Genomic DNA, 18073 nt, shown 5'->3' on the forward strand with positions numbered 1-18073 from the left:
GAGACCCATGGGAGGTCACAGACAGGAGAGGATGCTGTAAACTGGACAGGGGTTAAGATTCAACAGTGCTGGGTGCTTGGTGCCGCGACAGGCCCCTGGAAGGTGCTAGAGGTGGGTCTCACTGCCATTGTGAGTATGAGGGACACAACTCAACCAGGCAGGACTGGAAGGTACCAGAGGCCTGCCATTCACCCCAAGGCAACATTGATAAGCTGGGTCCATGACGAACCTCCCTGGGCAAGGCCAACCCTCAGCACTGGCATTTTTGAAAGCTTCCCAGGTGACTTTCTCGGGGGGGTGGGGGGGGTGGAGAAGCATCGCCTAATGTTGAGGGCACAAGGCACAGTCAGGAGCACCCATAATTCCAGGCCAGCCCTGAATCCTGGGGTAAACACTGCAACATGGACAACCTGAAGGCACACCTCTTAAGTCAGGGCCCTCAGCTGTCCAGCTTTTAGATCTGAGACCCTTATGCAAGCAAACGGGCTCAGGGCTCTCCTAGGAAGTGACCCAGGTGGGACATGTCGGAAGGGAGGCCAACAAGAGCCAGGTGTGGAACAGCAATGGTGTGACAACGACAGGGGTAATAGAACATGGGTAGAAGGTGACTGCCCTTCATGAGAGGACTGTCAAGTGCCCAGGTCTTCTTCTTCACCTCTCCTCTAGCCCACACCCCTGTTACAGAGGCAGGCTGCCAGGGAGGACACTCAGGCTTTCACTAGCCCCCCCCCCCATCAGCTGAGAGACAGACACCTGCCTGCATCCCTCTCCCCCTGCCTCCCAGAAGCACCCCATCTGTCTGTGGAGGTTCTCTGGCAATGTGCTCTTAAAAATAACAGCTCACTCGGCATCCCCAGTCACGATTCCCCTCCCTCAGTCCCGGAAGAACCCCTCTAACTGCTGAGGTGGCAGATCTGGGTAAACTAAGGAGATAAAGTGCCCTCCGCTGAGGGGAACTCCAGAGAGGGGTCAGCAGTGCTAATGAAGGGCCTCTTCCTCTTCCTCCTCTTCCTCCTCCTCCTCCTTCCCCTACCCCACCCCTGCTCCCCAGAGGTCACCCACCTGCCCGTCCCACCTCCAGCTCTTTTAGCTTCAGCAGCTGCAGTCAGCATCCGGAGGTCTCTGAGTTCAGAGGAGGCAGCAGATGGGTCCACTTCCCCCCAAACATGGGGTGCACGGCTGCCTGGGAACTCCCAGACTGCCCCCAAAATAGCTCTCTGTTAACCCAGCTGGAGACTCCTGTTATTCATGCATCTTCTTGAGAGTGGGATGTCTTTTCCTCTCCTGGGGGATGTACCTGCAGGGAGGGAGCAGGTAGACAAGGTTAGTAGTGAGTGTGCTAGCTGAGGTTAAAGTGGCAAAGCACTCTGGGAGGGAAGCTGGGGGACCAGTGGTCAGTGGAACTGATCCAAGAGGCCAAGCTGAGGCAGCCAATTCTCTGGTGTTGGACTGCTTGCTAGATACCTGGGTACCAGTTTTCTGTGCTGGGTATGTAGTTCCAAGCACTTGAATGACATCAACCCTTAACCAATCCGTTCTGCAAGCAAGCAAGAAAACCCAAGCTCAGAGCAGTCACTCTGAGATCACAAAACCCCTATGTGGCAGAGGTGGGCTAGGTTTTAACCATTTCATCATGTCCAGCACTTTCCAGGGATAGAAACTGAAATCAGGTTCTTGCTAGCGCCCAAGTTCTAGGTCAGGGTTGATGTTAGCCACACCTGAAATCCAGGCCTCTTCGCAATCCCTTCTGACTTCACTTATTTGCCCAACTGTGAGGGGCAAGCTTTTCTGTGCCTTTTGCTGGAGACCTGGAGCTAAGTAAAGACAGGGCCTTGAGTTTATGGGTATCCTGCTTTGCTGGCGAAATTTGCCTCCTCGAACTCATCTGGCCCTTAAAGGATTAGATGTGCTGAGACCAGTAGTTTGGGGGCTCAGTCACCAGCTGACCATGGTCTAAACAAGCCCACATGTTTTAGTCTCTCCTTTGCAGTGTGGGAACATGAATTGTAGTAAACCACAGGGTCCACAGGATCCACCAGGACAGCTGAACGATGGACGTGTGTGCTCCGGAAGCATTCGATAACCTCTAGGGGACAGGGTGACAGTGATGGAGGCGACGCAGTGTTGGAGTCAGGGGCTGACCTGAAAGTACTGCTGGTGATTATGGTGGAGGGGACAGTAGGGATAACTGGCTGGTCGTGGCTGTGGCTACGCTGGCAATGGTGCTAATGCAAGTGTTGGGAGAGGTTAGGATATTGGTGGTGGTGGTAGAGGGGTGGTGGCCATGAGGGTGATAGGGATGATGAGGGTGGAACGAATGGATCTATGGGGATGGTGGTAGCAGTGGTGAGGGTACTTCTGTGTATTACATAGTAGGGTTAGGGAGGACAGTATTGCTGGTCATCATGGCGATGGCTTAGTAGCAATAATGATGTAGTGATGGCGACAGCAGTAAAAATTGTAACGATGAAGACTGTGATGGTGCTCCTGGTGGTGATGCTGCTGATACTGCTGATGAGGGGGATGATGGCGATGGTGATGGGTGGGGTGATGGTGTGGGTGTTGGTGTTGGTGATAATGACGGTGATGGGTGGGGTGATAGTGTTGGTAACGGTGACAGTGATGGGTGGTACTGTTGTCTGGCCAAGGAGGTTATGGTGGTCCTGGCAATGCAGTTGATGCTAATATTAATGATGAAGGTGGGGATGGTGGATCTGGTGGAGACTATGGTGGAAATGGAGAGAACGGTAAAGATGGTGACCATGATGGTAAAGATGGAGCCACAAGAGTGCAAATGGTTGTGGAGATGGAAGAGAGGGTGGAGATAGACATGGCGGAGAAATGAATGAGATGGGACGGGAATGGTAGATATGGGGGATGGCAGAGGTTGCAGGTGTTTAGGAGGCTGTGTCCCCAGCCCTGGTCCTTGTACCCATGTGGATAACCCACAGTGTCTGTCGGTGTGGCCCCACTGTCTAATCTCCTAGCAATAGGTAGATCATCTGGCTGGCCCTTGAAGCTCTTGCTCTCCTCCCTGCTCTTCCCGCAGACAATCATGCTCAGCTGTCTCGGGCATCCCTACGGATCCGAATCCTGGACGTGAACGACAATCCCCCGGAGCTCGCTACACCCTACGAGGCAGCTGTGTGTGAAGACGCCAAGCCAGGCCAGGTACCCACAGGCACTGGGGGCCAGAGATGCTGTCACGCGGGAGCCCCCTGTCCCACCTCACGGTGTACCCCGCTTCTCACCCTACTAGCTCATCCAAACCATCAGTGTGGTGGACAGAGACGAACCCCAGGGCGGCCACCGCTTCTATTTCCGTCTGGTACCAGAAGCACCTAGCAATCCGCATTTCTCTCTGCTGGACATTGAAGGTGAGCTTCCAGGGAGCCACCATCCCCAGGGTGTGTAGGGGAGGGGCTGGCTCATTGCCTTCCTCCTCTGATCTCTGTGTAGAACCGAAGACTCCCAGAGAGCCAGAGCTGGGTCTAATGTCACAGCGCCTGAGCCAGACCAGGGCTGACACCCAGCCACTGGCCAAGCCCTGAGGAGCCACAGACTGAGGGGACACAGCCACAGGGCAGGGAGTGGCAGTTGAAAGGATCCTAGAAAAACATCCAGCTGGGTGGACAGTAGAGAACAGTCCAAGTGACAGAGGAAGGCAGCATTGTACACACACCCCACCTGTGATTCAAATGTGTCCCCAACTCAAGTCACCTGTGGCATCCTCACAGCCACCGTGGAGAGAGGTTTCCCCCATTTTAGTTGTCTTAGAAGGAAAAGGGACTTCTCCAGAGTTCTGCAAGTCTTCCACAGCCTATGCCTACAGAACCAGTTGGGTTCAGGTCACATCTACACCTGGGACTTTCATACCCACACTCATAGGTACCACACACACACACATGAACACACGCAAATACACATACACACACATGCGTGCACATGCACACACACGCACACACACACACACACCAGTCTCTGTACAATACAGATGTTCCTTTAGTCCCCCACCCCTGCAAAAGCAAACTGCCCACCTGTCTGATCTGAGTGTTCCATGACACCCCACTCTGTCCTCCAAGGTCCCCACACTGGAACTTTAAAAACAGGGCTGAGGGAGGCAGATATCAATGGACAGGAGTGAAGACCCCAGGAGGGACCCCAGGCTCAGAGACAGACTCTCCATGACTTCCTGGCAACTATCTGTCCTTCTCTAACCCCAAGTTCCATTGTCTGAAAATGGGGCTAATACAGTAGTCGGGCATCCCAGAGGAAAGAGGGTTACTGGGGTACGCTGCAGACCTTAAACTCTTCCTTTCTACTTTTAGTCTCCTAAGCTCCATTGAGACATAATCCCTGTGAGATGAGCTCTGCCCAGGGCCCTGGGAATTCAATGACAGGAGAGAGAGAATCCTCACCCGTGTGGGGTTCATATTCTACTGAAGCAAGACAGACGCTAAACAAATCAATAATACATCTAGCACAGTGAGTGGCCAGGGAGGAGGCGTAATACAGCCTTGTTCCTCAAGAGCCTGGGCCCTGTTCTGCTCCTTGTAGGCCTCTGGGCTCCAAGAGCACTGTTGGCCCTTGTAGGTATTCATCAAAACGTGCAGCATGAAGCTGAAACCCAAAAGCATTCTGGGAGGGCCTCCCAGAAGGGATCCACAATGAGTAGGCAGTGAAATGAATGGGGAGATGGCTCAGCAGGCAAAGTGCCTGCCATGCAAGCATGAGGACCTGAGTTCAAATCCCTAGCACCTATGTAAGCTGGGCACAGTAGCACGGGTCTATTATAACTCTGTCAGCAAGGACAGGGGGGATCCTGGGAGCTTGCCACCAGCCACCATAGTCTAATCAGTAAATTCCAGTCCAGCAAGACCCTGTCTCAAAAATTAAGGTGGAATACAACGTCGGAAGACATCCGACGTTGACCTCTGACCTCTCACACACAGAGTACGCCGCACGTGTGTGCTCACACAAGTATACATCACACATACAGATACTCATGTGCACACAAATAAATGAAGACTAAAAGCACCCGGGGAGGGAGCCAAGCAGATAACCAGAGCGAGAACAGCCTGGTGGCAGAAGCACCAAGTTTCAAACAAACAGAAAACAGGACAGAAAGTGATTGGTCAAGAGGCATGGGGGGCGGGGCAGACCACGTTGGTCTTCTGGTCCTGGAATGGTTTCAGACTCTGCCCCCTCCACGGAGAAGCCTTAAGGGCTCTGAGGCCAAAAATGTCTGTAGTCCCCCGAGCCATATAAAGAGCCTTTACCAGCCAGTGCCTCTACTCTGACAATTGATTCCCAAAGGAGGATGACAACAGCTAGACCTGGACCCTGGAGCCCCTGCTGTGTCTGGCATTAGCCTCGCCCCTGAGGGCGGGGCATGGCTATGAGTAAGGCTAAGGCTGTGGGAGGAACCAGGGCTCAGAGCCAGGACTATTTAAATCTTTTTGGATGTAATTCAATAACCAATACAAAGCAGCCCACACATCCCTCCCTTGGTATCCTGAGCTGGTGCCCGGGGACTTTGTCAGCCCTGTTCCTGCCTCTCCAAGTTCAAGGGTCTCCACAACCTCAGGGCCTGGGGTTCAACCCCTCCCCCGCTGTTTCTTCTAGTTTGGGGGCCTCCTGGGCTCCCTTCTGGGGCATAAGCATTAGGGAAAGAGTAACCTTAGCCTGCTGAGGTTAGAGCAGCTTTGGAAGGTCTTCCCCTCCAGTCCTTCAGCCCCTTCCTTCCATGTGCCAACCCCCAACCTCCTCGCCATATAAATATCTTAGGTGGCAAGCGGCTACCCCAACCCATCTGCTTCTTTGTACAAATGTGTAGCCAGTTTGGAAATGTGATTTATAAATATTGCCTTTGCAGCCAGGGATTGACGCTGATGGATGTCGGGCCAGATGGATGGATGCTGCTTCCGGGCGCGGGTCCCACATAGAGGGGTGGGGCGGGCCAGGGATGGTCAGTGGCTTCCCAGAGGACGGCAACTGGATGGGATCAGGATGATACCCCAGGAATCCCCTTCCACTGGGAGGGGTGTGGCAGGGCTCTGAGTATTTAGAACATCTGGCTGCATAGTGGGAGAGAGCAACCTGAGACAGCGTCTCTGTCTTGCTTGTCAATTGGAGGCTGGTCCAGGGCCAGGCACTCATTTCTCAAATCTGTCTACTTCTCTCTGCTGCTACTACTGTTATTGTCTCACACAAAACACACCAGCGCTTCCGACCTGTAGACCATGTCAATGCCTGTATTTTCCTTTATAAGTGTCTTTGGCTACGGGGCAGGTTCAAGCCAGGACGGAAACCATGTCTGTCTTATTCACAGCCATGTCTCCAGGGGCTGGAATAATCCTGACATATAGACAGTGCTCAGTTCAGATTTGCTGTGGAATGAATGGATGATGTATCACCAGGTCACTTCTTGGTTTAACACCCACGAATCAATAGCCTCCTGTCGTTTTTCAGAAAATACTGCAAGTCCCTTACGAAAACTGGTCCCCTAAACTTCCCAGGACGGGCTTCTGCCTCCTCCAGCCACAGGCTGTGTCCCAACCTCAGCGGCCGCACGTGGCCATGCTCAATTTCCAGACTTGTCCACCCAGAATGAACGTTCACACGGGTGTCTGTCATTTCTCCCAAGAAACTTCCCCTGACCTCCTGAGCATCGTCCTGCCCGGTTAATCGGTCTTCCTGCACTGGCCCTTCCCAGCGCTCCCATGGTCTGTAATCCTAGACAGAGCTGTGGGCTCCTTCAATCGGTGTTTGCTCCTCACATTAGAATCTGAGCTCTGATCCAGGCAATAGCTGATTTAGCTCTCCATTGTTTCCCCCTCAGCAGCCAGCAGGCAGCAGCTAATGAAGAGCTTCCAGAGGAAGAGAGAGGAAGGGAGGGAAGGAAATGGATTGGTGGATGGAAAGAGAGGGCAGGTGGATGAATGAGTGCAGGGTGGTAGGGGGAAGGAGGACGCATAGATGGGTGAGGGATAAGTGGGGATAGAGGATGCATGGATGGGTGGACAGGTAACAATGAAGAGCGAATGGACAGATGGAATACGGAGGTTGGGTGTATAAATGAACAGTGGGTAGGTGAGTGCTGGAGGGCAGACAGGTGTTGGATGGGAAATGGGGAGGAGACGGAAGATAGCTGGGTAGATGCTGCAAGGCTGAAAAACGGATGGGTACATGGATGTACGGATGGGTGTTGGAGTATGATGTATGTGCATATGAGTGGATGGGTGACAGGAAGTCAATGGATGTATGGGTGACGGCTAGAGAATGGATGGACAGACGGATCCGTGGGTAAATGGTAGAAGGTAGATGGAGCATGGGTGGATGATGAAAAGGTATGTGTCCATGACAGCTAGAGACTGGATGGGAAGATAAATCTATAGAGGGATGGTAGAGGGTGGATGAGTTGATGGATTGGTCTGTAGACTGGTGATAGTAGATGAACGAATTGATGAAAGATGGGTGGATAGACAGACAGATAGCTAGACAGATGGACGATGAAGAAACAAGTCATTGCTTTTTCTTTTATATTTTTGCCTGTTGTAGTTTTTCACATTTGAATTCCTTATTATTGATTTGTTTTGGTTTGGTTTTTGTTTTTTGTTGTTTTTTTGTTTTTTTGTTTTTTTTGAGACAGGGTTTCTCTATGTAGCTCTGGCTGTCCTTGAATTCATTTTGTAGACCAGGATGGCCTCAAACTCAGAGATCCATATGTCTCTGCTTTGTGACGGCTGGAATAAAAGGCATGTGCCATAATTGCCTGCCCTAAGTCATTACTTTTTTTTTTTTTTTTTTTTTTTTTTTGGTTTTTCAAGACAGGGTTTCTCTGTATAGCCCTGGCTGTCCTGGAACTCACTTTGTAGACCAGGCTGGCCTCGAACTCAGAAATCCACCTGCCTCTGCCTCCGGAGTGCTGGGATTAAAGGCGTGCGCCACCACGCCCGGCTCAGTCATTACTTTTTAAAGTCTGTGTTTATGTGTGTGTATGCACCTGCATGTGTGTGTGTGTGCATGCATGTATGTGCATGTGTGTGTATGCGTGTGTATGCATGCATGTGAAGGTGTACACGAGTGCAAGTGTTGGTGGAGGCCAGAGGCATGAAACACCCTGGAGCTGGAGCTACAGGCAGTTACATCCATACCCAATATGAATGCCTGGATCTCCTGTCCTCTCCAAGAGCAATATATGTACTCTTAACAGCTGAGCCATCTCTCCATCCATAGTCACTTCTGTAAAGGTTTTTTAAATTACATTTATTCATTTTGTGCCTAGAGTTGGGCAGGGGATACATGCTACACAGCATTCAGAGGTCACAGGAGAACTTGTTTGAGTCGGTTCTCTCCTTCCACCACATGGGTCCTAGGGATGGAACTCAGGTCACCAGGCTCAGTGTGAGTCCCTTCAACTGCTGAGCCACCATGCCAGTCACGCAGGTCACACAGAGGGAGACCCTGCTCAAGCATGATTAGGAGAGCTAGATGTGGCAGTGTGATACCCACAGCTGATGTACAAGAAGCATCTCTCTGTGCTGATGCAGCTTCTCCCCTCCCCCTCCCTTCTTTCCCCCTGCACTTGAGCCTTCTTTCTTCCCTGGCAGAAAGCAGTATTTTCTTAGCCTGGGCTGCCTCAGTCTTTAACAGAAGGCCCCAGAAAACAAACCAGAGCTTAAGGTGTTGACCCACGTCTGCCACTTAGCCCAAGAGTTGTGGTCCCTTCCAACTGTGTTCCTTGAGACTGGCATAGGACCAGATTCTGGCTGGCCCGTGATGGAGAAACAGGCACCTTGCATGGATCTCAGCCATCAGAGCAGGGCGTGGCAGCCATAAATCCCCCCTTCCCAGGGAAGTGGAGAAAGGAGGCCATGGAGCAGATGATGCGTAGCTGGAAGAGGACGGATGAGGAATTGGCCCAGGCAAGAAGGCAGACAGGGAGCAGGTGTGGGGTGCGGCACGAGGGAGAACCATTAACCAGCATTTATGAGGTTCTGCTGTGTGCTAGGAACGACCCTATTCCATCTTCTCTGCTAGGTGAGACCCTGGCTCTGTTTGCTGATGAGCACTGTGAGGACTGAGGGAGACACACAGTGTTGCTAGTATTTGCATGGGAACGTTTAAATGTGTAAAACAGTGGGCTCAGTAAGACACTGAACCTTGTTTGTCTGTCACCTCATGGGCCAGCTTGTCACATCTGATCCCACTCACCTCCTCTGTGTGTCCAAGGTCATGGGTCAGTCTTTCCAAGGGCTCTTTCCTCATCATGTGTCCATAGTGAGGAAAACTGGAATTGGGAAACTGTTGGGAAGCAGGGACTATTGAGAAGGGGCGGCAGGAGAGAGCCGGGCTTCATCTTGGGCTAGGATTTCCTTACAAACTAGCACTAGGAAGATCTCGGTTGGCCTCTCCACACAGGCATACATTTCCTTGAGCTCCCTGGGTCCCATCCACAAAGCTGGGAAGGGACTCTGGGCCCTCAAGGTCTCAGGTAAGAACCCACACGGACAGCCAAGGTAAGGAGAGCTTGATCTGGCAGACAGGCAGAGGAGCAGTGCAGAGATGGAGCGTCCATCCTGGGACTCAGCCTTTCAGATCCCCATGCTGTGCAGGACTGAGAGGTGCCCTCAGAATGCAAGAGTCAATGCTTCCTGGCAGATGTGGAGGATGTAAGAAAAGGAGAGGAAGTGGGTGCAATCTGTCTCTCAGCCTATGCTGAAAGATCAGCTTTCCAGGTTGTGCCTGGTCTGCAGCAGTCTGAGGTTGAACAATAGCCACCACTGCATAGCGTGCCCCTCGCTCTATCTGCCTATGTACAAAGGAAAACTGCATAGAGAGAGTCTGATGCTTTGGGTCTCCTCACATGGCCATGAAGGCTGCATCTCTGCCCTGGGAGCTCAGCTTCTTAGTGAGAGACCCCTAAGCTCCAGAACTTCAAACTAACATGGAGGGCAGAAAGACCCCTCAGCCACAGACACCCGCCAGCCACTCTGATGACCTTGGATTTGTCAAGGTCCAGCAAACCACAACCAAGGACCACAGGACTCCCCAAAGCAAAGCGTATTGAGGATGGGGGTAGAATCTGGGACAAAGCAAGCTGTTGAGATCAATGGGGGAAAAAATGGCATAGCCAAGGCCAGGACATTGGTCCAGCAGGGAATGAAATCTGGGATTAGCTGGGGACAGTACCTTAGCACAGCTGGGAGCAAAAAAATCTTAGGATTGCTGAAAACACATTTAAGGCAGCTGGGAACCCAGTGCAGGGACAGCTGAGGACACCCGTGGGCTCTGTGATCTTCAGCAGCTGAGGCAGACATGCGGGGGGGGGGGGATGAGGAGACAGATGTGTGTATCCCCGAAGAGGCAGCAGTTTGGGGTGGGATCCGGATGTGGCTGGGCCAGGGTCGGACACCAGCCCCGAGTCACACACTGTCTGCTTCAAGGTGGGATCCCGATGCCGCTGGGCCAGGGTCCGACGCCAGCCTCGAGTTACACACTATCCGCTTCTCCCCCGTCGCAGATAACACCGCTGCGGTGCACACGCAGCATGTGGGCTTCAACCGGCAAGAGCAGGACGTGTTCCTCCTGCCCATCCTGGTTGTGGACAGCGGGCCACCCACCCTGAGCAGCACGGGCACCCTCACCATCCGCATCTGCGGCTGTGACAGCTCCGGTACCATCCAGTCCTGCAACACCACCGCCTTTGTCATGGCTGCCTCCCTCAGCCCCGGCGCGCTCATCGCTCTCTTGGTCTGTGTCCTCATCCTGGTCGGTAAGTTCAAGAGCCCCGCTCCCCATGACTTGGTATCCTGCCTGGATAGACCACACCCTGGGAGAGGAGCCCCAGTTTCTCCTACATATGGATAGGCTGCCTAGATACATCTCTAACCTCTACCTGCAGTTCCTGTGGGAAGTCTCTGAAATGAGGATGGTGGCCCGATTGGGACAGTTTTGTGCCCCACACAGCCCAAGACTTCCCAGAGTTTAAGCCACATGTATAGCCTGGGCTGGTGGCTCCTTCCTGTAATCTCAACACTTGGAAAGCTAAGGCAGGAGGATTGCTGCAAGTGAGAGGCTAGCCTGGGCTATATAGCAAATTCCAGACCAACCTGAACTGTAGAATGACAACCCTTATGGAGCTGGAGGTGTGGCCTAATTGGTAGAATGCTTACCCAGCATGCATGAAGCCCCAGGTTCGATCCTCAGTACTGCATAAACTTGATGTGATGGTGTAAGGTTGTGATCCCGACATCCCAGAAGTAGAGACAAGAGTATCCAAAGTTAAAGTCATCTTTGGCTATACAGGGAGTTCGAGACCAGCAACCAAGTGCTGACTGTAGACAGAACAGCCGGAGTTAGGGGTTCTCCTGGGACCACGCTCACTAGCCCTGCCCAATCCCCCACGAGATGACACCCCTCCCCTTGTGCTGCTCGTCCTCAGTAACCTGCTACACCCCTTCAGATCCCCCACAGAGGCCCCGAACAGACTCCGCCCAGCCAGGAGTACAGCCCCTCCCTTCCCACCACAGCCCACAGCTCAGAAACCCTTTTTTCCAGAGGGTGCACTTTACAGCGGTTTCATTTTCCAAGGCAGTGCAAACAAATTTCTGCCTAATTGCCCACAAACGAAGAAAGTGCACATCAGTGCTCTAAAGGTGACGGGCTGAATCGCTGATCAGGTCTGGCACATCTGTCGCCCGCCGCCCGCAAACCCTACCATCTGCTCTCGTGGGCATCCCCTCCACAGCTCCAGGTCTCCAGCTCCAAATGCTGTCCATCTATCTTCTCTACATCTCTCTTGACACCTTCCTTCCCTCCAGCCCTCCCTCGGGGCCTGTCCCCAGCCCCCACGTCTTTCCCTGTTGTAAGCTACCATGTTAGGTGGTGAGCTCCTACCCTGTGCTGTAGCCCTCACAGCTGGCCCTGACCACAGGCCTGGTTGGATCTGTCTGGAGCAGCAAGAAACGTCTAATTGCTGCCATGGCGCTTGGCATGTGTCTGTCCATTCATGTGTCCATCCACCCATCCAGTAAATCCCTCTCAGGTACTAGGCTGTTACCACAATAGGATTTATCACTGAGCAAAGTTGTTTGTTTGGTTGGTTTTTTCTTTAATTCTTTCTTGGGGCTTAAGAGATGGCTCAGCGGTTAAGAACACTGGCTACTCTTCCAGAAGACCCAAGTTCAATTCCCAGCACACACGTGGCAGCTCAAACCCATCTGTAGCTCCAGTTGCAGGGGATCTGGTTCCTCTTCTGGCCTCCATGAGCGTTGAGCACATACCTGGTACAGAGACATACAGGCAGGCGAAACACCCACACGCACAAAATAAAATGAAATTTAAAATTATTATTTATTTCATACATGTATACAATGTATCTTGATCGTGGCCACCCCCAGGCCCCCAGACCTTCCCTACGTGTATCCTTCCCACCTCAGGTCCTCTTTGTGTCTTCTTTAAAGCTCACGGAGTCCCATTAGCGCTGCCAGAACGTGCACCGGAGCTTGGCCTTACACTGGAGCGCGGCCGTGTACTGGGCGTGGTCAGCCTACCAGTGGCCACATCCCTGAATAAAAATGACTCCTCTTCTTTCAGTTTCCACCAATCAGCCAATGACTTTAGGGTTGAGGGTGGGACCTTGTTGGCCCCTCCCCTATCCTTGCCGGGCTATTGACTGGCTTGACCCCGTGGAGCTCTTCACAGAGCTGTGAGTCCAGAAGCCTGCATTCCCTGGCACCCCATCCCGCCCTCCAGCTCTGACATTCTTCTTTGCCCCTTTTCCATCACATTCTCTGGGCTTTGGTGGAGGGAGAGGGGTTAGTGGGAAAGAGAAAGATTATTTTAACTTTAAACGTATGGAGTTTGAGGTTCTCTTGGTCAACCAAGGGGACTGGAAGTTGAATGTACCTGGATTTCAGGGGTGAAAGATGCTGGAGTTACTGGCGGAGGGAAGCTAAAGCCACGGCATGCAGAAGAATGCCAAGAGAGGGAATGTTATAAGGGAGTAGGTCCTTGGGAGACTGCTAGGGAGCTGGGGAAGCAGGAAGGAGAACCTGACTGGATGACAGAATACAGTGTTAGGAAGGAGGGAGGAGAAGGAGGAGGAGGAGAGAAACGGGAAGTCCTGAAGGCAGATGAAGAAAGACAGAAGCACAGAGAGTAGGTCATTCATTCACTACCCCCCTCAGTTGGGTCTCCAGGCAACTCTCCACTCATTCATTCATTCATTCACTCCATTCAGCAAGCACACATCCCATGCTTTTCCATGCCAGGCATCAGGCTAGGGAGACATTTTCCAGGCCCCAGAGGATATTCACTGGGGTTAACTTGGCAGGACCCGGCCTGTGGCTGAGATAAGAAAAGGGAAGTCGGGCTGGTGAGATGGCTCAGTGGGTAAGAGCACCCGACTGTTCTTCCGAAGGTCCAGAGTTCAAATCCCAGCAACCACATGGTGGCTCACAACCACCCGAAATGAGATCTGACGCCCTCTTCTGGTGTGTCTGAAGACAGCTACAGTGTACTTACATATAGTAAATAAATAAATCTTAAAAAAAAAAAGAAAGAAAGAAAAGGGAGGTCCCAGAGGCAGATCTAGGACCCACTGAGGATCCTCAGTTGTCAAGGATTCCCTGCAGCTGCTACTGGTGACGAGGCCACACTGAGAACCAATAGAATCCTTCCCGTGGGGGCCTGGAGTGGGGTCGCCTGGGTAGAAATCTCACAGAGAGAACCCTGTGGGTCCTGATCTGAGACAAAGAATAGGAAGCACAGACGTCCAGGGGGGACAGAGGAGGGCAGGGACAGAAGGGTTCCGTCCTTCTTGCACCTGGTACCTTCACCATCCTCAGCGCCTAGAACTGAGGGTGGAGACTCAAGGGTTAATTCTGGCCCTCAAATTGGGTGACAATCCTTAGCACCGCTCAGCATCACAACCCAGTCCCACCGGCCAGCCATTAGCTAAAATTTGCATACCTCCTGTGATAAATAACTCACAACCTCCGGTGACTGTCAGCTCAGTATCACTGATGAAGCTCAGCCGTCAGGTTGGGGGCTGGAGGGGGGTCCAGGCAGTGCCCTACGCTGGGCTCAGCCCTCACTCTGTGTCCCTGTATCTCCTATCCCACCCCCCACAGTTCTTGCTCTGCTGATCCTCACTCTCAGGCGGCACCACAAGAGCCACCTGAGCTCAGACGTGGATGAAGATATGCGGGACAATGTGATCAAATACAACGACGAGGGCGGCGGCGAGCAGGACACCGAGGCCTATGACATGTCAGCGCTACGGAGCCTCTACGATTTTGGGGAGCTCAAGGGTGGCGACCCGGGCGGGGGCGCGGCCAGTCCCCCGCAGGCTGCTTCCTCTTCTGAGCGCCACTCGCTGCCTCGGGGGCCGTCGAGCCCCGAGCCGGACTTCTCGGTGTTCAGGGACTTCATCAGCCGCAAGGTGGCGCTGGCGGACGCGGACCTATCGGTGCCTCCCTACGACGCCTTCCAGACCTACGCGTTCGAGGGCGCGGGCTCGCCGGCCGCCTCGCTCAGCTCGCTGCACAGCGGCTCGACCGGCTCGGAGCAGGACTTCGCCTTTCTCCGCGCCTGGGGCCCGCGCTTCCGACCGCTGGCCGCGCTCTACGCCGGCCACCGCGGGGACGACGAGGCCCCGGCCTCCTAGCCCCAGCCTGCCCAGTCGGGCAGCGCAGCCCGACGGGAGGGGATCGGCAGGGTCCCCGCTCCGCGACACGTTCCCAGGGGTGTATCTTGCGGAAGACTCAGGGGCGCGGCAGTGATGACCAATGTCAGGAGAAAGGAGGGGAACCTGGCCTGTGCGGATCTGGGGTTGATCAGGACCACGGAAGAGGAACCCGGCTCTGGGAAAGGACAATGGGAGGGGAAAGCAGAAGAGGGTGCTGCTGCCATGCCCACCCCAAGGCTTTCTGGCATCCAATTAAAGATGAAGGAAGGGCTGGTCATTTACTAAGCACCTACTGTGTGCTGAGAGCTACCCGGAGACCAACTGCATTGTTGCAAAAACTATGAGGTGGAGTCTTGAAGGTGTCAGATGGGGAAGCTCCCCAGAGAAGTGAATGTGACTTGCTCAGGGACACCCAGGCAGCAAGTGGTGGAGCCTCTGGCACTGACCGGCTGTCTGGCCTTGGGCACGTCATGTCATTTCTCTGGGCCTCAGTTTCCTCATCTGTCAAATGAGGTTAATAACAGCACCTACCTCGAAGATTTGAGAGGATCAAAAGGGTTCATGTGTCAAGTTGTTGGGCGATGCCTGGCACAGAGTAGGTGTTCAATAAATGCTCGCCTTTGTTACAACTCTTATCCTTGTGGTTACTAGCGGCTGCATGACTGACCCCACGTGACTGAGCTCACTCCCTCACCCCGGACCAATCAGCCTCCTCCCAACATTTCCAAGGAGAGAAGAACTGGTCCCAGCTGTCAGGCCCTGGTCCTCCTCTGAGTGGGAAGTAGATGTGCCCAGCGATGATAGAATCAATCGTCCTGCCCCTCAGGCTACATCAGAATAAGCCCCCCAGCAAGAATGCTCAGACAGGATGAGCCTGGGAGGAGAGGAATCCTCAGTGGTGACATCGCGTCTCTGTTGTGGGACCTGGAGTCTTTCCCTCCGTAGCAGTGTTTCTCAACCCTCCTAATGCTGCGACCTTATAATACATGTTGTGGTGATCCCCGACCATAAAATTATTTTCGTTGCTACTTCATAACTGTAATTTTGCTACTGTTATGAATCATAGTGTAAATATCTGATATGCGATCCCTGTACAGGTTGTGACCTACAGGCTGAAAACTGCTGCTTTATAGACTCCAGTGTAAGCCTCTCCTGCCATGGGTATAGATAGCGGCACAGACCTGTGATCTCAGAACTTGGGGGACTGAGGCAGAAGGATTGCCATGAGTTTGAGGTCTGCCTAGATTACTTAGTGAAATCCAGGCCAGTCAGAACTACACGGGAAACAATGTCTCAAAAAACAAACAAACAAAAAAAAAGGGTGGGGATGTGTGGCTCAGTGGGTAGAGCGTTTGCCTGTGGTGCACAGAGCCCCAGGTTCCATCCCAAGCACTGCACAGATGGACCACCATGATGGACTCCTCTAACCACAGTGCTTGAGAAGGAAAGACAAGAGGATCAGAAGTTCAAAGACACCTTCAGCTACTTCATAAACGGGAGGACAGTCTAGGCTACCTGGGAGTCGGGAGGACAATGGCTGCCTTCCATCTTCCCTCCTAGGCTCTGTGGGAAGAATCAGTGACTCCACATAAACCTAGGATGAATCCCAACTCTTCATAGCTGGCCACCACCTCAGTTTGTTTAGCTGTGAAATGGGTGCTAAAAAACGGGTAGTGGGTGCTGAGTCCAATCCCAGTGTCTCCCCGGCATGTATAAAGTGTTCAGTAAATGCTGCTTGGCCCTTCCTTGTCTGTCACCCTCCCAAGGAACTCCCATTCCTTCTCTCCATGTCACCAAGGTCCATAGAAATGGTCTAGAGGCAGCCTGTGTGCCCTGAGTGCCACCACGCCCTACTTCAGAGACCAGGAAACAGGCTCACAGCAAAGGCATGCCCCCAGCTACAGATATCTAGTTATCTTGTTGTTGTTGTTGTTGTTCTGTGTACACATTTGTGTGTGTGTGCCACATCCCATGTGGAAAGAGCAAAGCATTGGGGAGTTGGTTCTCCTCTTCCATAGTAGGTTTGAGGGCCCAACTCAGGTGGCCAAGCAGTTTTACCCAGTGAGTCATCTCGCTGGCCCCAGGAAGTAGTTTCTGCTTTCTAGGAGCTCAAGACCCAGGAGACAAAGACAGGAATCATTCTAACCATAGCTTTGAGAAAGCAGGCTGAGCAGAACAACCCCCCCCCCCCACACACACACACGTGCCCAGTACAGAAAGAAGCCTGGATAATTCCTGGGGCCTGCTGAGTCTTGAAACATGACCTTGAGATCGATGAGGTGGGCCAGCATGCGGGGGCATCCCAAGGGGCTACACTAGCATCTGCAAAAGCTGGGTTGGGTAGGTTGCAACATAAGGCTGTTTCCCACAAGGAGGGTGATCCCCCCGAGCTGACTCAACATGAGGAGGAGGAGGAGGAGGAGGAGGAGGCAGCAGGGAAGGCTATGGAAAGATCTTGAGGACTGGACTAAGGAGCCTTCGGCTTTGCTCACTTTGAATGGTAAGGATGCTCAGACGACAGGAGCCTGAATTCACACCCAGCACATGTGCTCACATCAATCCACCTAGGGCACTGGGAAGGAATTCAGAAGGCCACCTTTGTCTTACAATCAAGGCTCTGCAGACATTTAGCCCATCTGCTGAGGATCACTAAGGTGGCTGATGGCAGGTGAGGTAGGGGACATGGGAGTCACACTCTTCCTACAAGGGACCCTTAACCCCTAACTACTGTAGCGAATACAGCATATGAACATCTGGGGACCCAGACAACGTAGAATCACCTCTCACCCCAGAATGCCCAGTGCTCACAGAGCCCAGAGCCAGCTCTGAGGCTGCTCATTGTTATGCCAAGAGGAAAACTGAGACTGGGGGAACAAGGTGACTATCTCAAGGTCACCCAGCTGCTAACAGCTGGGTAAAGGATGGTCCTCTCACCTCAAACCTGTTTTGTCCACACACATTTGTTGACTTGACAGATCCCATCCCACCAAGCAGGGAGATGACCTGTTCAGAGGGATACAATGTCACAGGTCTGAACCCCACTCATGACCTGGCAAGGTCACAGGGTAAAGGAGTGGACCCGACTGATCCTGACTCCCCCTCTGAGCCTCCTGCTCTGACGTCTGCCTGTGCCTCTGTCCTCTCAGCCATTACAGTCTGAAAGCCGTTCAAACAGCAACTGCCCAAGGTGGTGATAGGGTCACCGTGCAGTCTGAATATCCAGCAGTAGCCACTAATGCCCCCCAAATTTGCTCCTAACCACTGCGGTGACCTCAGTTTACAGGTGAGGAACCCAATGTGCAAAGAGAAGATGGCTTGGTCCAAGTCCAACAGGTTAAAGGAAGTGGAGACATTCAGGTTTAAAGATGGATGCTCTAG

The 18073-nt window shown here is 52.9% G+C and overlaps 1 protein-coding gene across 2 annotated transcripts in view; it reads left to right on the forward strand.

Moving 5' to 3' along the window:
• The window catches only part of Cdh22 (cadherin 22), a 69318-nt gene extending 54012 nt beyond the window's left edge, over positions 1 to 15306 (forward strand). For both annotated transcript variants that reach the window (XM_021156302.2, XM_029469594.2), the window contains 4 exons: positions 3050 to 3171; positions 3260 to 3377; positions 10526 to 10777; positions 14139 to 15306. In XM_021156302.2, coding sequence (XP_021011961.1) covers positions 3050 to 3171; positions 3260 to 3377; positions 10526 to 10777; positions 14139 to 14674 — 1028 coding nt within the window. In that variant the 3' untranslated portion in view covers positions 14675 to 15306. The remainder of the gene's footprint in view (positions 1 to 3049; positions 3172 to 3259; positions 3378 to 10525; positions 10778 to 14138) is intronic.
• Positions 15307 to 18073: the final 2767 nt, after the last annotated feature.

Source organism: Mus caroli, unplaced genomic scaffold (assembly GCF_978045245.1).
Source record: "Mus caroli unplaced genomic scaffold, Mus_caroli_1 scaffold_2, whole genome shotgun sequence".
Classification (NCBI taxonomy): domain Eukaryota; kingdom Metazoa; phylum Chordata; class Mammalia; order Rodentia; family Muridae; genus Mus; species Mus caroli.